The sequence below is a fragment of the Ursus arctos genome, unplaced genomic scaffold, assembly GCF_023065955.2.
Source record: "Ursus arctos isolate Adak ecotype North America unplaced genomic scaffold, UrsArc2.0 scaffold_34, whole genome shotgun sequence".
NCBI classification, from domain to species: Eukaryota; Metazoa; Chordata; class Mammalia; order Carnivora; family Ursidae; genus Ursus; species Ursus arctos.
The window spans coordinates 25813104-25829820 of NW_026623030.1; the positions used below are offsets into that span (position 1 = coordinate 25813104).

The 16717-nt window shown below is 61.5% G+C and overlaps 1 protein-coding gene across 1 annotated transcript; it reads left to right on the forward strand.

The window, feature by feature from the left end:
• Window positions 1-1284: 1284 nt before the first annotated feature.
• On the forward strand, window positions 1285-16200 carry RFLNA (refilin A). The gene is made up of 3 exons (XM_026514714.3): window positions 1285-1587; window positions 13002-13111; window positions 14711-16200. Exons 1-3 carry the CDS (start codon window positions 1381-1383, stop codon window positions 15036-15038), a joined length of 645 nt encoding a protein of 214 aa, XP_026370499.1. The 5' UTR covers window positions 1285-1380; the 3' UTR covers window positions 15039-16200.
• Window positions 16201-16717: the final 517 nt, after the last annotated feature.

Genomic DNA, 16717 nt, shown 5'->3' on the forward strand with positions numbered 1-16717 from the left:
TCCCATTCTACTTTCTTGCAATGCCTTATGAATTTCCTCCACTAAACTCACCCCCTTTGCTCCCTGGTGTGTTCACCACCCCCTCCCCAAACAGGGTGCCCCAGGGCCAGGCTATCCTCCCCAGGGCTCAGGGCGCGGTAGGGCTCTGATCAGTCTTGACCCAATGAACATGCTTTAAGGAAGACGAAGAGCTGAGACATCTGTCTACACCATCTCCCCTCTGCTCCCTCTAGCCTCTCTCCCATTCCTACCCTTTTTCAAAGCAATTTGGGGCTCTGCTTTCAGGATGCAAGGCTGGATGCCTGGGAGCGGTGTGGGGGTGTCTGTGTGAGTGGGTGGCTGGATGGGAGCTGCCAATGCAGAGAGCTGCTTCTCCGTCATCTGAAGAAAAGAAAGCAGGTGTCCTTATCCCTTGGGAGGAAAGAAAAGACGGGGGTGGGAGACCCTTGTTAATGAGAAAGGACCTCTAGGAGGAAATCTGGAAAGGGACAGATGCACACACGATTCCAGGAAGGGTTTCTCAGCTCTCCTACTTGCCCCCAGCCCCATTTCTACCCAGTGTTCTCCACCTGAAGGCCCAGGTGGCCTTGAGTAACAGATAATCAGCTCACGGAGACACAGGTGCCCAGGGCAGGCAGTGGGCCATTTAGGACCTAAACTAAGGGTGGGCACTCTGGAAAAAGAGCAGCTCAAGAGCAGGTCTTGAAGCCCCGGGAGCACTCAGACCTCATGTTTCCCCTGCTTCGTAAGTCACAGGTCTTCTAAAATCGAGATTTTTAAAGATTCTTGCATTCTGACTTCAGCGAGATGGAGAAAACCTCGGGTGGCCACATCAAACATTACTACCGCCGGCACTCGGGGTGACTCGGGAACCCCCAAGCATTTGTGTGTGTGCCGGGGGAAGGGGGCGCACAGAAAGCCTGCTCGGCCGGGCGGGTGGCGGTGCGGTCCCTGGGCGCGGCGGCGGGAGGGCGGGCGGAGGCCGGACCGGGGCGGGTGCCCACCGCGCAGGCCGGGCGGGGTGGGCCGGGGGAGGGGAGGAGGAGGAGGAGGAGGAGGAGGCGCCTAGAAAAGGAGGCGCGGGCCGGGAAGGTGCGGAGAGGGCCGGCGGCGGAGCGCGGAGGCGAGGCCGGGCGGGCGCGCGGCGGGGCGGGCGGGGGCGCAGGCGGCGGCGGCGCGCACCGAGCGGCGGAGCGGCGGCGGCGGGGAGCCGGGGCGCGGGGTGGGGGGGTGGGTAGCGCTGGGCCCGACGCGCCGCCGCTCGGCTCTGCCCGCGAGTCCCAGGCGCGCAACCCTCGGCCCGCCGCCCGGCCAGGCCCCCGGAGCGCGGTGGAGGAGTCCCCCGAGGAGCCGGGGGCCCGCGCCCCGCGCCCCCCAGACATGGTGGGCCACCTGCATCTGCAGGGCATGGAGGAGAGCCTCAAGGAGAAGAGCCGGGAGGGCTTGCTGGACAGCCCCGACTCCGGGCTGCCCCCCAGCCCCAGCCCCAGCCCGCCCTTCTACTCGCTGGCGCCCGGCATCCTCGACGCCCGCGCGGGGGGCGCCGGCGCCTCCTCGGAGCACCCCGGACCCGGAGAGGCCAGAGCGGTAAGCGCGCGCCTTCGCGCAGAGCGCGGGTCGGGGCCAGCCAGGGGCGAGGGGTGGCTCTTGCCGCGCCCCCAGATGCGGTGCCTCGGAAGCCGGCACGGGCTTCCTCCCGCACCCCCAGCTGCGGGGCTCAGAAGGGGGCCCGGTGACAGCGGTGCTCCCCGGGGCGGGGCCGGGGCACGGAGGTGGAGGTCTGGCCTGACCCCGGGACCTGGAGACCTCTCCCTGGCGGTGGGCCTCTCTACTGAGTGATTGTCTTGTTGTCAGCCCTGAAGGGCTAGGGGGTGAGGAACACATCCGGAATTCCCAAAGTTCTCTCCCGATTGGGTGGGCTGAAACCCCAGGACGAAGCATGTTGCAGACATCCGTAGCCGGGTCCCTTCTCTCCTGACCCGGGTCCCTGTTTACTGTTCCCGGCGCTGCCAGCGTGAAAGCCCCCCCCCCTTTTTTTTTTTAACAATTTTTTAAAAAAACCAAACCCAGACAGTAACCCTTCCTTCTCTGGATGTTGAGGGATGTTGACGTGGAGCTGAGGCGTGCCTGGGGGAGGCTGGAGCCCCAGCGCAGGAGACTCAAGAGTTTTCTCCCCAACCCCCCCCCCCCACTTAGTAGGGCCTTCATGTGGATTTGGGTGGGCACCCAGCTTGGCGGCTAGGCTGAGCCGGGGTGGCCCCTGGCAGGCTGGAGCAAAGTGGGTGGGATCCGGTACCTTCCCGACTTGAGAAGTGACAAGATGAAATTGGGAGGTCGCTAACGATCCCAGTGGCATTCCCCCCCCCCCCCCCCCCCCCGTTCCTGCCTGCTCTCTGCACGTCTTAACATCTTTTCTGCCAAGTGTATGTGCTGGCCCAGCTCCAGCCCGACTCCGCTTTCCTGGGGCCCGGTACCTCACAGGGCACACAGTGCCTCCCCCCAGCTGAAAATCCTCCCTACAGCAGGAAGGAACCCTTGCCTTGCCTCAAGCCTCACGGCCTGAATTTCCTCCCTTGCTCCCTAGTCCGGTGAGCCCTAGACTTGACTGGGCGTTGGCATCTCTCGGAGATTTCTTTGAACAATACCCAGGCCCACCTCCCAGCAGACATCCACGTTTCATTGGTAGAGACTGTGACCCACGCACCAGGATTTTAAAAGCCTCCCCAGATGATTCTGATGCGCAGCCCAGCTTGGGAACTATTATCTTGGACCCAAATCATGTGGTGAATTTGAGCACTGGGCTGGGGGCTGGGGGGAGGCATTGAGGACTTGCAGGGGTGACAGAGGCTGTTTGCAGCATGAACGCCCAGCTTTCCTGCAAGAGGGGCTCGCACTTGGCGCCGCTGCTCCGAGGGTATGTGGGCTGTGCACGTTGGGAGTAAATCCGGTGTCCAACAGGACAGAACTTAGAAAGGGACAGGGAGCCAGTCTTCCCTTTGTTCTTTGGATGACCTAGAGTCCTCCTTAAAGAGGGTTTTCTGGAAGCTTTCTCTGCCAGCCCGGCCAGCCAGCGCAGCCATAAGAACTGTGTGCCTGGCTTCCTTGTCTTGGCTGTTCTGGTTGATTTTATTTTTTTCCCCTTCCTTGCTAACTAGCTGCCAGGTATGGAACTGGGCTGTCCCTGATCTTTTGATTTGGCTTGAAGGCAAAACCTGGGGCTATTTCCGCACAGGTAATGCTATCTGGCGTTTAGATAGCCCTTCCCCCCGGGCCAGAAACTCTCCTAACCCCTAGATGTACATTGGCTCATTTGCTTTCCACAATATCCCGATGAAGTAAGCACCATCCCCATTACTACCCCATTTTCCGGAGGGCCAAGCTGAAGCAGGGGTTAGCGACTTACCCAAGGTCACCCGGTTGTTGGTAAGTGGTCTTGCTGGGATGGAACCCAGAGAATTTAGATCCGGAGTCTCTACGCTTAAACCTTCTATTATCCTACTTTTTACTCTATAGATAATTAACTACCTTGTGTGGGTTTATTATTATTTTTTTAAGTTGAAAAACAAAATGCCTGTGAACGTATGGGGTTTTGAGATGCTGCTTTTAATAAAAAGAGAGGAAATGGTTGCCAAGGGCAACCTCTTCTCAGCCCGGGGGCCTGCAGTTGGGGCCCCGCCCACCTAACCCATAGGGCATCCCACCTCCTGGTGAGCTCCCGATGTTTAACAGCACCCTGCTGGCTGCTGACTCACCGAGAATGCTTTCCAGGTGCAGACGTCGGCAGGTTATCCGCCCATCTTGCGCGTCTCTGGGGAAACAGACAGAAACCCATCGCACGTCTTGGAGCCAATCCTTTCAAATACCCAAGCAGAGGCTGGTGGCAAGCAGAGCCTGGTTTCCTCTGGGGTCCCCTTGCTGCCCTGCACCAGGCCTTACGGGTCTGGGTGTCAGCCTGGTTTGCACGGGCTGTTCTGACACCCGGTTCCGGGTGCTGCTGCCCCAGGCAGGGGCGTGAGCAGCGAGTGCTGTGCCCAGCCCCTAGCGGGTGAGGTCCTCACCAGCTTGTCCCCCTGCTCACTATGCTGGACACGAGCGTTAAATTTGCTCACGCTTCTTTTCATCAAAGAGGTCCCGTCCCCACCCCTCGCTTTGTGTGAAGAGGCTCACTCACGGTCGGCACAATGCCCTGTTGACGCGGGCTGTCTGGCTGACTGCGGGACTGCCCCCGCCCAAGCCAGCAGAGGCACTGGGGCCAGGCTGGGTGTGAATGCACCTCCCCACCCCGCCTTGACCACGGGATTTCCTTGCTCACTCTTTGGGGCAAAGAGTCATGTTCCTGGTGATTCCCGAATCAGATGATGAGGTAGGAATCAGTCGTTCGAGGACTTAACTGAGCACCTACTGTGTGCTGTGTGCTGTTTTGGACTGTGGGTGACATAGCAGTTACAAAATGTTCAGGGTTCCCGCCCTCATGGAACTGGTGTTCTAGTGGGAGAGACAGAGTCACCAACCTAAATGTGACCCCATACCTGGTGGCTTGGTAAGTGTTCTTAAAAGGCCGGGTAAGGGTGGAATGTCGAAGCCAGGGTGGTCAGGAAAGCGGTGGTTAGCAGAAACCAGAACAAAGTGAGGGTGTGGACGTGATGGTTCTAGGGCTGAAGTGTGTGCCAGTCCCAGAGGATGGCAAGTGCAAAGGTCCTGAGGTGGGAGCAAGACAGGTGTGTTCGAGGAGCCGTGAGGAGGCCGGCAGAGGCCAGAGCAGGGACTTGTGGGCCAAGCTGAGGCCAGAAAGTAAATTTCCATTTGGTCTTTTAAAAATGTACTTGTGACTATTTATTTCTATCTTTCAAAAGGCAGACTGAGCCCCTACAGCCCTTCAAGTTAGAGACCCAAGTCAGACTTGATTGAGAGAGATGCCATGAGGAAGGGGGTCTGTGCGGGCCTGGCCCCATGTGGGCGCCCTGCTCTCCTGCAGGACAGAGGGACAGCCAAGGCTGCTCGTGGGCCAGGAGGGCTCGCCTGTCAGCTGCACTCACCCCACAAATGCTCAAACCAGGCCCGGCGAGGGACACAGTATGAGCAAGACACACGCCATCCGTCCGTGCCGCCTGCGAGCTCCTGGGGTCAGGGCTGCCAGCTTGAGGTCGAGCAGACCCCCAATGTCCTCCCTCCCGCCTCCCAGGCCTGCCCGGCCGAGCTGTGGGGACGGAGAGGGACAGGCTGCCTGTGAGGGAGAGGGGTGTGTGCAGCAGAGACTATTAAACATGGGCAGGGCGGGGAACTAGCCCTCAGGGAGGCCACAAACAGCATTTGGGGTCTCAGGCCGCGTGTCTGAGAGAACAGCCATCACCGGGGTGCGAGAGACGTGGACAGAGCTGTGTCTGTGGCAGAGGAGGGACTCTGCCCACTGGGTCGTGGTGGCTGGGGTGACGGGCTGGGTTGATACCCACTCAGATGTGGAGATGGGGTTCTCTTGCCCCGGGCTCCACCCATAGCCAGCGGCCTGGGCTCCATCATGCATGGCTCCTGTCACCCCATCCGGGCTCCCGGGACTGCTTCTATGTTGAATGGACTTCTGAGCGGCACGCCTGAGAATCCCCCTAAGGATGAGGTGCGGCTTCCCTGGACCCGGATTCTGGGAGGAGCCGTGTGGGCCGGGCGTAGGTGGAACCAGCGGTGGGGAGTCAGGGGTCTGTGCCCCATCCTGGGAAATCTCCCAGGGCCGCCCAGCCCTTTGAGAACACCCACGGTCACCGCCGCCTCCTGGGGGCTTGGCTGTCACGGCTCCCCATCCCCGCCAGCAGTCCTGGAGTTTCTCAGTTCTGTTTCTGGACCATGAGGGTGATACCAAGGGTCACAGAGGGAGGTAGGGATTTCGGGAATTAGTGCCCAGAGTTGGGAAGGATGGAAATACAGAAGGACAGAGGAGTGAATCCATGGATGGATGGACAAACGGACAGATGGGTGGATGAACGGACAGACAGCCTGAGGAGACAGAGGTCAGTCCCCATGGCCCCCTCGCAGGCTCATCCGTGTGCCCCTGACTAGTGAGGGTGTCTGAGCAAGCTCAGGTGGAAGAGAGCCAGGTGTGTCAGGCCAAGAAAGGGAGGTTGGGAGGAGGGACGGGAGGAAGAGCACCTTCATTCAGCCCTTGTCTGCTGAACCCTGGATGAATCGGCCTCCAGCAAAGTCTCCGGCAGCCCCACATCTCAGTGGTGCGCTCACCGGTCTGAGAAGCTCTGGCTGTAGCTTTCCTGTGGAAGGAAGACAATAGGCCCCCTCCCCCCAGGTGCTCCCCAGCAGGGAGCAAGCAGGAACCCCCTTCCTGGGAAAACCGCTTTCATTGGCTGGCAGAGCCTCGCAGGTGCCTGCACGAGCTCCCTGGGAGCTGTGCAGCCAAGTCACAGACGGGGGGGGCTTAAAACGACAGACATTCCTTCTCTAGGTTCTGGAGCCAGGAGTCTGAAGTCAAGGCGTCAGGGGGGCCACACTCCCTCCAAAGGCTCTAGGGGGGACTCCATCCCGTGGGTCTATTCTAGCTTCTGGTGGTGGCTGGCAACCCTTGGTGTCCAGTCTCTGCCCCGTCCTTGTGTGGCCATCTTCCCTGCGTGTGTCCCATAGTTTCCCCACTTACAGGAACACCAGTCATTGGATTTAGGGCCCAGCCATATCCAGTAGGACCTCATATTTGCAAAGACCCTATTTCCAAATAGGTTGGGTCCTTTGGGGCGCACACAGGCCAACCTGCCAACCTCTGTCCCGCTGGCTTGGGTCTGTCTGGCCGCCTGTCGCAAGGAGCCCTGCCTCCAAGCTGATGTTGGTGTTTGCTTAGTTCTCCTGCTTTGGGTGTCAGACCTCAGGCCTGTGGAGTGTGTGCTGGGCCCGTGACACTTTGTGGCTCTCCACGGAGTGGCCTGCTCCGTGCGAGGTCTGGGCTCCCCCCGCCGGGCCCGTTCAGCTCCACGGTGGGGCCGTGTTGGGGGAGAGCAGTGAGCCTATGGAACCCCCTCCCCACTGCCCTAGGATTTGTCCCATGGCCCCAGGCCCTATCGTAAGAAGAGTGGGAGCTCTAAGTTGTCTCCTCCTTGGATCACTTTCCTCTGGGGTGAAGGTCGAGGTCAGCAAATCCCAAATGCGCATGGAAGATAATGGAGTTTAATTCGGATAGCGACAAAAGCCACTGAAGCCACCGAAGCCACTGCCAGCCACTGAGCCCAGTGACCTGGAGAAAAGGCCATTCTAGCCATTGCGGGGGGTTGCATGTGACTGTGGCCAGGACACCTCTCGCCATGTCGGGGTGGGGGGTGTCTCCCTGGGGTTCGGTCTCTCTACAGGAGCAGCAGGGGGCTCTGGACGCCTCCTCCTGTTCCACACCCTCCATGGATGGGGCTGGTTGCTCCCTGATGGAACGGAGAGCTCATGGCCGCTGTGTGTCCCCTCGGGTTGGGCCCAGACACCGCTGGGCTGTCCCCCACATGGCACGGAGCTCTCACGATGGGGCAGTTATCTTTCTTTGCCGTCCTGTGGGCTGTGCCCTGTACCGCCGCCAGGAGGGGGCGCTCCGAAGCCCCTCTGTGTCTGTACTTCCAGCCAGAGACTGTTTATCCTCACCTTGGCGCCTCTTGGGGAAGGCCCATGAATCACTGGCCGAGGCGGGTGGGGACTCCGGATCCCGCTCCCTCTGGGGCCCGCCCTGGGCCCCCACCCCACCCCCTGCCTGCCCAGGAGACCAGAGAGCCGGCCTGCTCCCCCAGACTACAACAGGGCCCTCCCAGCTGGGTCCCTCTATCCGGGGTGCAGAGGGCAGCATCTAAGGGGCCTGGGGGGTGGTCTCAGCTCGTCTGTGCGTGGGACTAGCTCGTTCCTCCCCTGCTTCTGCTTCCCAGAGCTGCAAGGGGATCCGAACCCCCCCTAGGTCACTGGCCAGCCCCGTGGGGTAGGCCTCACAAATGGCACAGCCTTATTTTACAGGTGGCTGAGCAGCTCCCGGAGGGTTCTCTTTAGGACGGAACCAAAATCCAGGCATCGGGAGGAAAGATCTGGGGGTGGGTGAGGGTGGTGGGCTGTCTGGGGGCCGTCTTTGCTCCAGGTAGGCCCGTGGCTGGTGTAGCAGGTGCAGCGGCAGTGGGCCCCCTGGGTGTGCGAGCCCCCCTCCCCTGCCCCGCCGGCCCCCAGCCCGGTGACCTCCATCAGACTGTGACCCAGTCTTGGAGGAGCGTCTTTTCCAGGGCGGTTGGAAAGTCCTTCCAGGGCCATCGGTGTGCTTTCTTGGCTGCGAGAGGCACTTCCCTTGCCCACTCTCCAGGCTGGCTGGGTTCCATGGGGCTGGCACTGCCATTTAGATGTTAAAATAACCCTGCATCCAGAAAGACTCAGCTCTGAGCTTCCGGATGGGCCGGTGGCTGCGGGGAGGCTGAGCGCTGTGCGGCCGCCGCCGTCTTCCCCCTGCTCCTGTCCCTGGAGCCCCGCAGGGCTGTCCTGGGGCCTTGGCGGTGACTTCCGGAGCTGTCTCGCCACCCAGGCCCGCTGGATGCCAGCCTGCGTCTGGATTTTCGCTGGCTTCTCATATCTCTTGCACAGCACTTCCAGTCTGGGTAGATTTTAGATGTTTTTCCACTGGGGCCCTTTGGAAAACGGTGCCCAGAGCTCCGGCTTCCCAGCCCAGCCTGTGAAGTGAGTCTTGTCTCCTCTCCTGGCAGCCAGTCAGGGAGCGAGATCCGGCCGGAATGGGGCTGCTCCCACGGGGCTCTCGGGGAGGTACCAGGAGGTCGGGCAGTTTCTTTATCCTGGGTCGACCCCAGGGGGATGGTGTCGCTCAGCTCTGCGACAGCACGGAAGGCTCTGCCCCTCAGAGCTGCCCTCCCTGCTCCCTAGCTTGGGAGTTATTCGGGGAGAGCAGGGTGGGGTGATGAAAACCAGCATCAGACTTCCTCTCTCTCTCTCCAGCTGTCCCACCCATGTGAACAGAAGAAACATCTCCAGAAACTTTAGCACCCATGCTCACATCCCCTCACGTGCCTGGATCATTCTCTGATTTCTTCTATAGCCAATGTCATGCCCTCTTGAACAAGAGGCTCCCTGGGAGGCACTGTGCCTTCTCCCACCCACACAGGATCTGGCATACAGTAGGTGTTCAGCCCACAGCAGGTGCTTAGCAAACAGTAGGTGCTCTGCAAACACATGTACACCTTTGGGGAAATGCCACTCTTTAGGTAATGCCTTTGGGAAGACAGCATTATTTTGATAAACATCAAATCATGGAGGTTTATAGGTGGGGTCAGTTGGTGTGACCCGATGAGCCATGGAGAATGCCAGAAGTGCTTAAATCTTGTCACTGTCCTCCTACCTCTCTAAATTCAGTCTCCTGAAAGTGTGTGCTTGCTTCTGGCAGTGTTGTCTCAAAGCTCACAAGGTTGTGGGGTATGCTGTTCTCCAGGGAGGACTCCCCTCCCTTGGACCGTCACGTGAAGAAGGACTCCTAACACAAGCCAGTTTTTATACGGTGCTTACTCTGTGCCCCGCACTGCCCCACGCATTTGCGGGCACTGTGACCTGTCACCCGCCTCGGAGACCAGGAGGCCGCTGGCCAGAGAGAAGGGTTGTCTGCCCCGAGTCAGCCGGCGCATGGATAGCTTCCTAGTGCTGCTGTGACAGACTGCCCCCAAGTAGCTTAAAGCAACACACACTGATTATCTCACAGTTCCAAAAGTCAGCCGTCTGAAAGGGGTCTTATAGGCTAAAAATCAAGGGTTTTGGCAAGGCTGTGTTCCTTTCTGGAGGGTCAAGGGGAGAATCGTTCCTTGTCTTTTTCACCTTCTAGAAGCTTCCTCCATCCCTTGGCTTGGGGCCCCTTCCCCCATCCTAAGGCTCCAGCACAGCATCTTCAGTCTGACCCCAACCCCGTGCCTCCCTCGGATAAGGATGCCTGCGATCACGCCAGGCCACCGGCTAGCCCAGGTTCCCCTCTGCATCTCAAGATCCCTAACCTAACTACCTCACAGTCCCGGGGATTAGGGTGCGCTCATCTTTGGGACATTATTCCCCCTGCCGCGCCCAGGAAGGGGACAGCCGTTGGCCCTTTGTGGGTCACTCACTCTGTAAATGCCAGCGAAACATGGGGCCACCTTGAGGACAGCTACTGGGGACTTTGGGGGACCTCCTCCTCCTCCCAGCCTTGTATGCTTTCTCCCTGTGGCCCTTGGCTCTTGTTCTGGGGACCCTGTGGCTGGGGAGGCGCTGCGGGGGATCCTGTCCATAGGCTGACCCCAGACAGGCTTGGGCCCGGCCCCGGGTAACGAGTCAGTGGGGGCTTCTATGCACGTGAGAGTTCTCGCCTCTCAACCACGCAGGCGCTGTGAGGTGCCTGGGCCTGGGTTAGACAGCCCATCAAGTCCTGAACCTTACGGAGCTCCTTGTCTGGGGGTGAGAGACACACGTAGGGGTGGCAGCCCTGGACCAGGTGAGAAGGAACCAGAAGGACGTTCCCGGTGCAGGAAGCAGCATGAGCTGTGGCACAGAGTCAGCGGACGTGTGGCCGAGGGCGTGAGGGACACGTGGGCAGAGGCCAGTCCCACGTGTGTGAGAGGCAGCCGAGGAGTGGGAGTCGAGGGTACGGACCCTGGAACCCCAGGGTTCGAATCCTAGTCCTGCCTCTTCCTAGCTGTGTGGCCTCAAGCAAATTCTTGGTCACTCTGGGCCTCTGTTTCAGCTTCTGTAACACGGGGATGCTGGTAGCAGCTGTCCTGCGGTCGGATAAGTGACCGTGCCCGGGGCAGTGCCTGTGCCGCTAGCTCAGAACGCCGGCTGCTGGGATTAATCCTCACCTAGGCGAGCCCCGGGAGGAGCTGGGCGGGGAGGGGCGGTACGGAACTCTCAGGTCGGTCGGCAGGCAGGGCTTGGTCTGAGCCTGCGATTCCTCCTCTTGTCCGATCCAGGGGGTGGGGGCTGGCCTCGATGCTGAGCCCTCGCGCGCGCGTGCCTATCAGGACCCTCCACAAAATGGGTAAAACGAGAACGTCCAAGGGAGCAGCTTCCTGCGATAGCGGGAATGTTCTAGATCTGCACTGGCGGTCCTGGAACCGCGACTTCACGCGGCTGCTGAGCCCTTGAAGTGCCGCGTGGAATCTGTCGTTTGTTTAGTGGTAATCCGGTTACACCGCAATCACCCCAGGCATCCGGTGGCTACCGGCCGGGACAGGGCAGCCCGAGAGCAGTGTCCCCCGTGCGTGGGGATTGCGGGACAGGCGTGGAGAAACTTCCCCGAAATGGTAAGGTGTAGGAGCGTGATTCACAGGTGAGCCCAGACTTCGGGGACAGGCCTGTCTACGGCGGGGCTGAGACGGTGCTGAAGGAGAAAGGAAGCTGAGTCGGTTCCAAAGACGAAGCACGTAGGAAGTGTAGGCGGCAGGTGGCCCCACAGGGGCTGTGGAGTGGGCAGTGACGGAGGGGCTTCTGGGGAGCTCGGCGTCGTCTGTCTCCCACGGCCTGGCGGGCCTCAGCAGGTGGAGCAGGGGAGGCAGGGCTGGGGTCAGGGTGCTGTCTGGGGCTGAGGTGACCCCTCAGGGGCCTGATAGGGTGGGGTTCCGGACACGTTAAAGTGCAGGGCCTATGGCCTGTGGGGCCAGAGTTAGGGACTCTTCACCCTTCAGATCACATCTCAAGGGGCACTTCCACAGGGGAGCCCTCCTGGATTTCCTGATGATCCCTTGCCACACACCCCCCGCCCCCGCCAACCCCGGGGATTACAGCCGTCACCACGGCTGGAACTCTGGTCTGCTTGAGGGGTCATCTGAAGGCTAGTGGAGGATTCAGGCAGCCAGCTCCGAGGAGCAAGGAGAACATCTCCTCTGTTCACCGTGGCAACCACAGTGTGGATCCCAGTAGGGCACACGGGCTCAGTGAATGAACGGAACAAAAGGCCCAGCGCCATGTCCGCTGAGCTCACCAAGCACTCGCTGTGGGCACATGGAGTTACAGCGGAGGCAGGCTGGTGGGTGGCCCAGCGCGGGACACCTGCTGTATGAGCACGGGCTAGGCACGCGAGGTGACGCCGCGTCACAGACATCCCTGGATGGCAGTGCTGCTGTACCGGAAGCAGAGGTTTCCTTCTGGCTCGCACTCCGCGTTCGTCATGGGCTGACCATGACGTTGAGACCTGGGCCATCTGCCTTTCAGAGGAACTGAGGGTGTCAGGCTGGCGAAGAGGCCGCTGTCTTGAACGTCACCCCAGAAGGAAAGGTTAGCGATGCGGGACCTCACCCTGGCATGAGACCCTGAGCCCAGAGGTGACACGTGTCACCGGCGCTTGCCACGTGCCCCTCCCCCTCGGCGCTCCCCCACAGCGGGGCCGGAAGTGTCGTCCCCCCAACACGAGTGGAAGGCAGAGAGCAGGTGCTCGTGGCTGGTGGGCTGGTAGTAGTAACGAGCCCCACTGGCCACGCTGGAGGTGACCCAGGAGGCAGGGCTGACGGCTGGTCTCAGAAGGAGCGGCTCCTGGTCCTTTCCTGGGTCAGGTGTCAGCCTGAGGACGTTCGCGCTGCTGTGTCCCCTTCCTCCCGGGGACGGGGCACAGACACAGGCTTCGGGGGGGCTCTCCGCCCTCAGCCACGGGCGACTCCAGGCAAGGTCAGGAGCAAAGGTTTGAGCCTCTCACAGAGCTCCCGACTGCCCACGTCAGCACGGGGGCATCTTGGGGGCCTTGAGCTCGGGGTCCCAGCTCTGGGCCGGCTCCCAGGGCGTAGTGTGGGCTGGGGGTTGCGGGGAGAGGCCATTACCACGTCCCCACATTGAGGTGTCTGGGAACTGGGGGGCAGGCTGGTGGGTGGGGAGCCGAGGGCCCAGGTGGGTGCGCTGGGGTGGGCTTCTTGATGGACCCCACGAAGCAGGCTTCCAGACCAAGCCAGGGCTGGAAGGATGTGCGGCAGCCCTCTTGTGCCCAGTGGGGAGCTGGGGCCACAGGGCCGAAGGGCTGTGTAACTCCGTGTCTGTGGCTCTCCCTACAGCCCCCTGGCCTCCCCCCGAATTCCCCAGCGCTTGAGATGAGGCCCCGGATGCTGCCTGTGTTCTTTGGGGAGACCATTGAGGTGCACCCAGAGCCCACGCACGAGATCCGGTGAGTGGGTCTGCTGGGGGGGTGGGGGTGCGGCCGGCGCTGGTCCCGACCCCCCATGGGGAAGGGGGGCCAGGCTGTGGGCCCAGTAGGCTCCCCGCGTTCGGGGCAGCCCTCTGGGGGCTGCTCCCTGAGGAGGCAAGACCGTGTCTGTGCCAGCGGTGACCTGATTCTAAGAGACGCTGACCTGAGGGGACATTCTCTGTCTCCCTCCCGTGCTCCGGGTCTGCACCTGGCCATGTCCCCACTGCCCTTCTCCCCAAATCTGGCTGATTTTATTTTAATCCAGCCTTCCAGAAGGTGTGCACAACGGTCAGCACACACACACCCTATAGCTCCCTCCCTCCAGTCCCGCCAGACGTGCCGGGATCCGTGACCCAGCCCCACACAGGCAGCAGGGGACCCCCTTTCTGCCCAGCATTTGGTAGCGGTCACGTGAACACAGAGCTGGGACTGTCGTGTCTCCTTTTTCTACTGAGGCGTCCTTGGCCGCAGGCGCAGTGGGGCCCCTCCCGCGTGCGGGTCATCTTAGGTGCATCTGGATTTCTGGGTGAAGATGACCCCGCAGGAGATTTCCTGCATTGGTTTGCCCTCCTGGGAGGGCTTCTGGGGATCAGGATTCCAGAAGGTGGAGTCCAGGGGCCACAGGTCCTGCCCGCATAGCCACAGGACCCCCGGGATAGAGCTGTCCACGTCAGCCTGGGCCTGTCACGGAGACCCACTGCCTCCTGCCCCCCAGCTCTGGACGTGGTCCCAGAAGACAGACGGCTCTGTTTTACACTTCGTTCTTCCCAGAGAGCCCCCGTTAGTTAAATGTGACGGAGACGACCAGCCGCCCCCACGCGGGTGGAGGAGAGCCACCTCGACTCCCTCTGACTCCCTTCACGAACCAACCATCTGTGGGGCTGCGATGGGGGGCGAGGCTGGTACAGTCTCCACCCTCCCGGAGCTTTGGCTGGCCGTTTGGTTTTCTGGAGTTCTGGAAGCAGAGCAGCAGGGAGCAGCTGCTCGCTCGTATGGGCGTCACGCCCCTAGGGGTGCTGAAGCTACTTTTGGGGAGACCTCAAGCTTAGGAGCGTCAGGGAGAGCACAAGGAGGCCCGTGTGCCCGATAAAAAGATTAACCGGCTCTTTACATGTTGCCCTTTTCGCCTGGACATCGGCACACTCGCTCTCTCCTACGTAAATAATCTTTTTTCTGAACCACTGGAGAGAGGCCGTTGGTGGCATCCCGACCTTCAGCCCCTAATACTCTAGCGCCCTTCCTGACAGCAGGGACATCCTCTCACGTAATGACACCACCACCCGCATCCCTGCGGCACAGATTTCGTCCCTTGTCCCCCATGCCCTGTCACGGCAGATTCTTAGCCCAACTCACGAGCCAGCCCGAGTCACGGGTCGCACTGAGTCCTACGTCTTTAGTGTCCTGCAAGCGGGCAACTCCCTCTGCCCTTTGACCCTGACTTTTTGGAAGAGCCCAGGCCATTGTGTTCAGTGGTGCGGGGGGCCCTTCCCACGTTCACGGACACCCCCCCAGACGGCGCGGGTGGGCAGCGGGGGGCCCCATCCTGGGCTCACCCTGCCTTCCCCCCGCCCTCCCCAGCTGCAACTCGGAGGTCAAGTATGCCTCGGAGAAGCACTTCCGGGACAATGTCTTCTATGCGCCCGTGCCCACGGTCACGGCCTACAGCGAGACGATCGTGGCGGCGCCCAACTGCACGTGGCGCAACTACCGCAGCCAGCTGACCCTGGAGCCTCGGCCCCGCGCCCTGCGCTTCCGCAGCACCACCATCATCTTCCCCAAGCACGCCAGGAGCACCTTCCGGACCACCCTGCACTGCAGCCTGGGCCGGCCCCGCCGCTGGTTCACCTCCAGCGTGCAGCTCCAGCTGTGCGAGCACCCCCGCCTCCCGGGGCCCGTGGCGCTCTGACGGGGCGGGACCGACCCCCCCCACCAGGGACCTTGGACAGGGGGGCCCGAGGACGGACTCCGTGGCTCAGCCTGGAGCCGGGGCGGGAGGGCGGTGGGGGAGGCCCGTTCCAGTGTGGCGCACTCCATAAACACATCTGTTTTATTAGCACGTAAACGGGCGAGGCGGCGCGGGCCCGGCCCCCTGAAGATGTGGGAGGTGGCGGCCCACCCCAGGGTCCTGGCGGGGGAGAGGAAGGCGAGCGTCTGTGGCGCACCCTTGGAGCCCAGAGCAGCCTTGGCCCGAGGGCCGCTGCAGCTCCTCGAGACCCCAGCCACCCTGTCTGTCCAGGGCTGGTGGCCTGGCTCCCAGGCCCTGTGCCAGGGAAGAGGGTGCCATCCAGACACCCACACCCCTGGGAAGAGGTGTCTCCAAAGTGGGCCCTTCACCTGCGTGCAGCTCGGCTGGAGGCCCAGGCTGAGCGACCCCTGGTGGCCGTTGAGCTGGGAGGTTGGGCACAGGCCAGCGGCAGAAGCCAAGGCTTGTGCTGGTAAAGACCTTGCCCGGGCAGTTCCGTGTCCTGTGCCCCAGGGACGACGATTTGGGGCACAGTCCGCCTAAGTGGAGGCCTCTGAGCTCTGCGGCCGGACCCTCGCCCCAGGGCATCTCTGCTAACCTCTGTCCGTGCAACCCCAGCAGAAGCAGGACTCACCCCGGAGCCTTCGCGCCAGGTGCCAAGGGGAGGCATCAGAGCTCTCGGAACGTCCGTCGTCACCTGTGCAAGGAGGGTCCCCGCTCAGCTGTCGGCTTAGAGACAGACCATGTGGTGCTGCCACACGGGCCGCAGGGCTCCCCTTGCGTCTGATGCCAGGACAAGCCAGGGGCCACGGGCTGGTGCCGCCCCGGACTGGTCCCCTAAGAGCCCCCAGTGCGGCCTGAACGGACCCAGCAGGTAGGGGGCTGCCCCGCCGCTCCCTTCGTCATCCCCCACGACGGGGCGGGATAGAAAGGCTCTGGGACTTTAGCCCCACGTGGGGCAGGAGAAGCAACTGCGAGCTCACGCCCAAGAGAGGCAAAGTGCCTGATATATTTTTATAAAGCTGCACAGACAGTGCGTGTTCGCCACGGTCCGGTTAACAAAGAAATAACTTAAGAATTTGAGTATCTTAATAAAATGTGCAAACCCGAAGAGGCTCCCTCCTCTGTTTCTGAGCCCCTCAGATGCCACGGGGCAGGGGGCAGGTTTTCACAGGCCCCTGTACTCCATGGCCACCCCCTCTTCTCCCCACCCAGGCTTGGCTTCGGGGAACCCTGCCTCCCCTCAGCCTCTCTGCTCACAGGGAACAGGGAGGTGCTCCGAGGGCTCAGAACCCTGTGCCCCACCCCCTTAGCCTCAGTGGGCACGGCTTCACCAAGAGCTGGTGAATAAATGCAGAGACCCAGGCCCCACCATGGGACTTGGGTGTGGGGGTGGTTCCAAGGGGTCCTGGGAATCTGCATTTTTGGCACCCAACTGCTTTGTGACCCGCATCTCAGCCCCCTGCACTGATAGCCCCCCACCTCCTCCCCAGAGAAGGGCCCCAGCTGCCTCTGCAGAAGTCATCCCAACCCCTGGGGCTCCAGGTTGTGCTAATAGGGAGACACTCGGCAGCCACAGGACAGTGTCCTCTGCGAATTGCCAAGTCAGACTAGAACTTGCT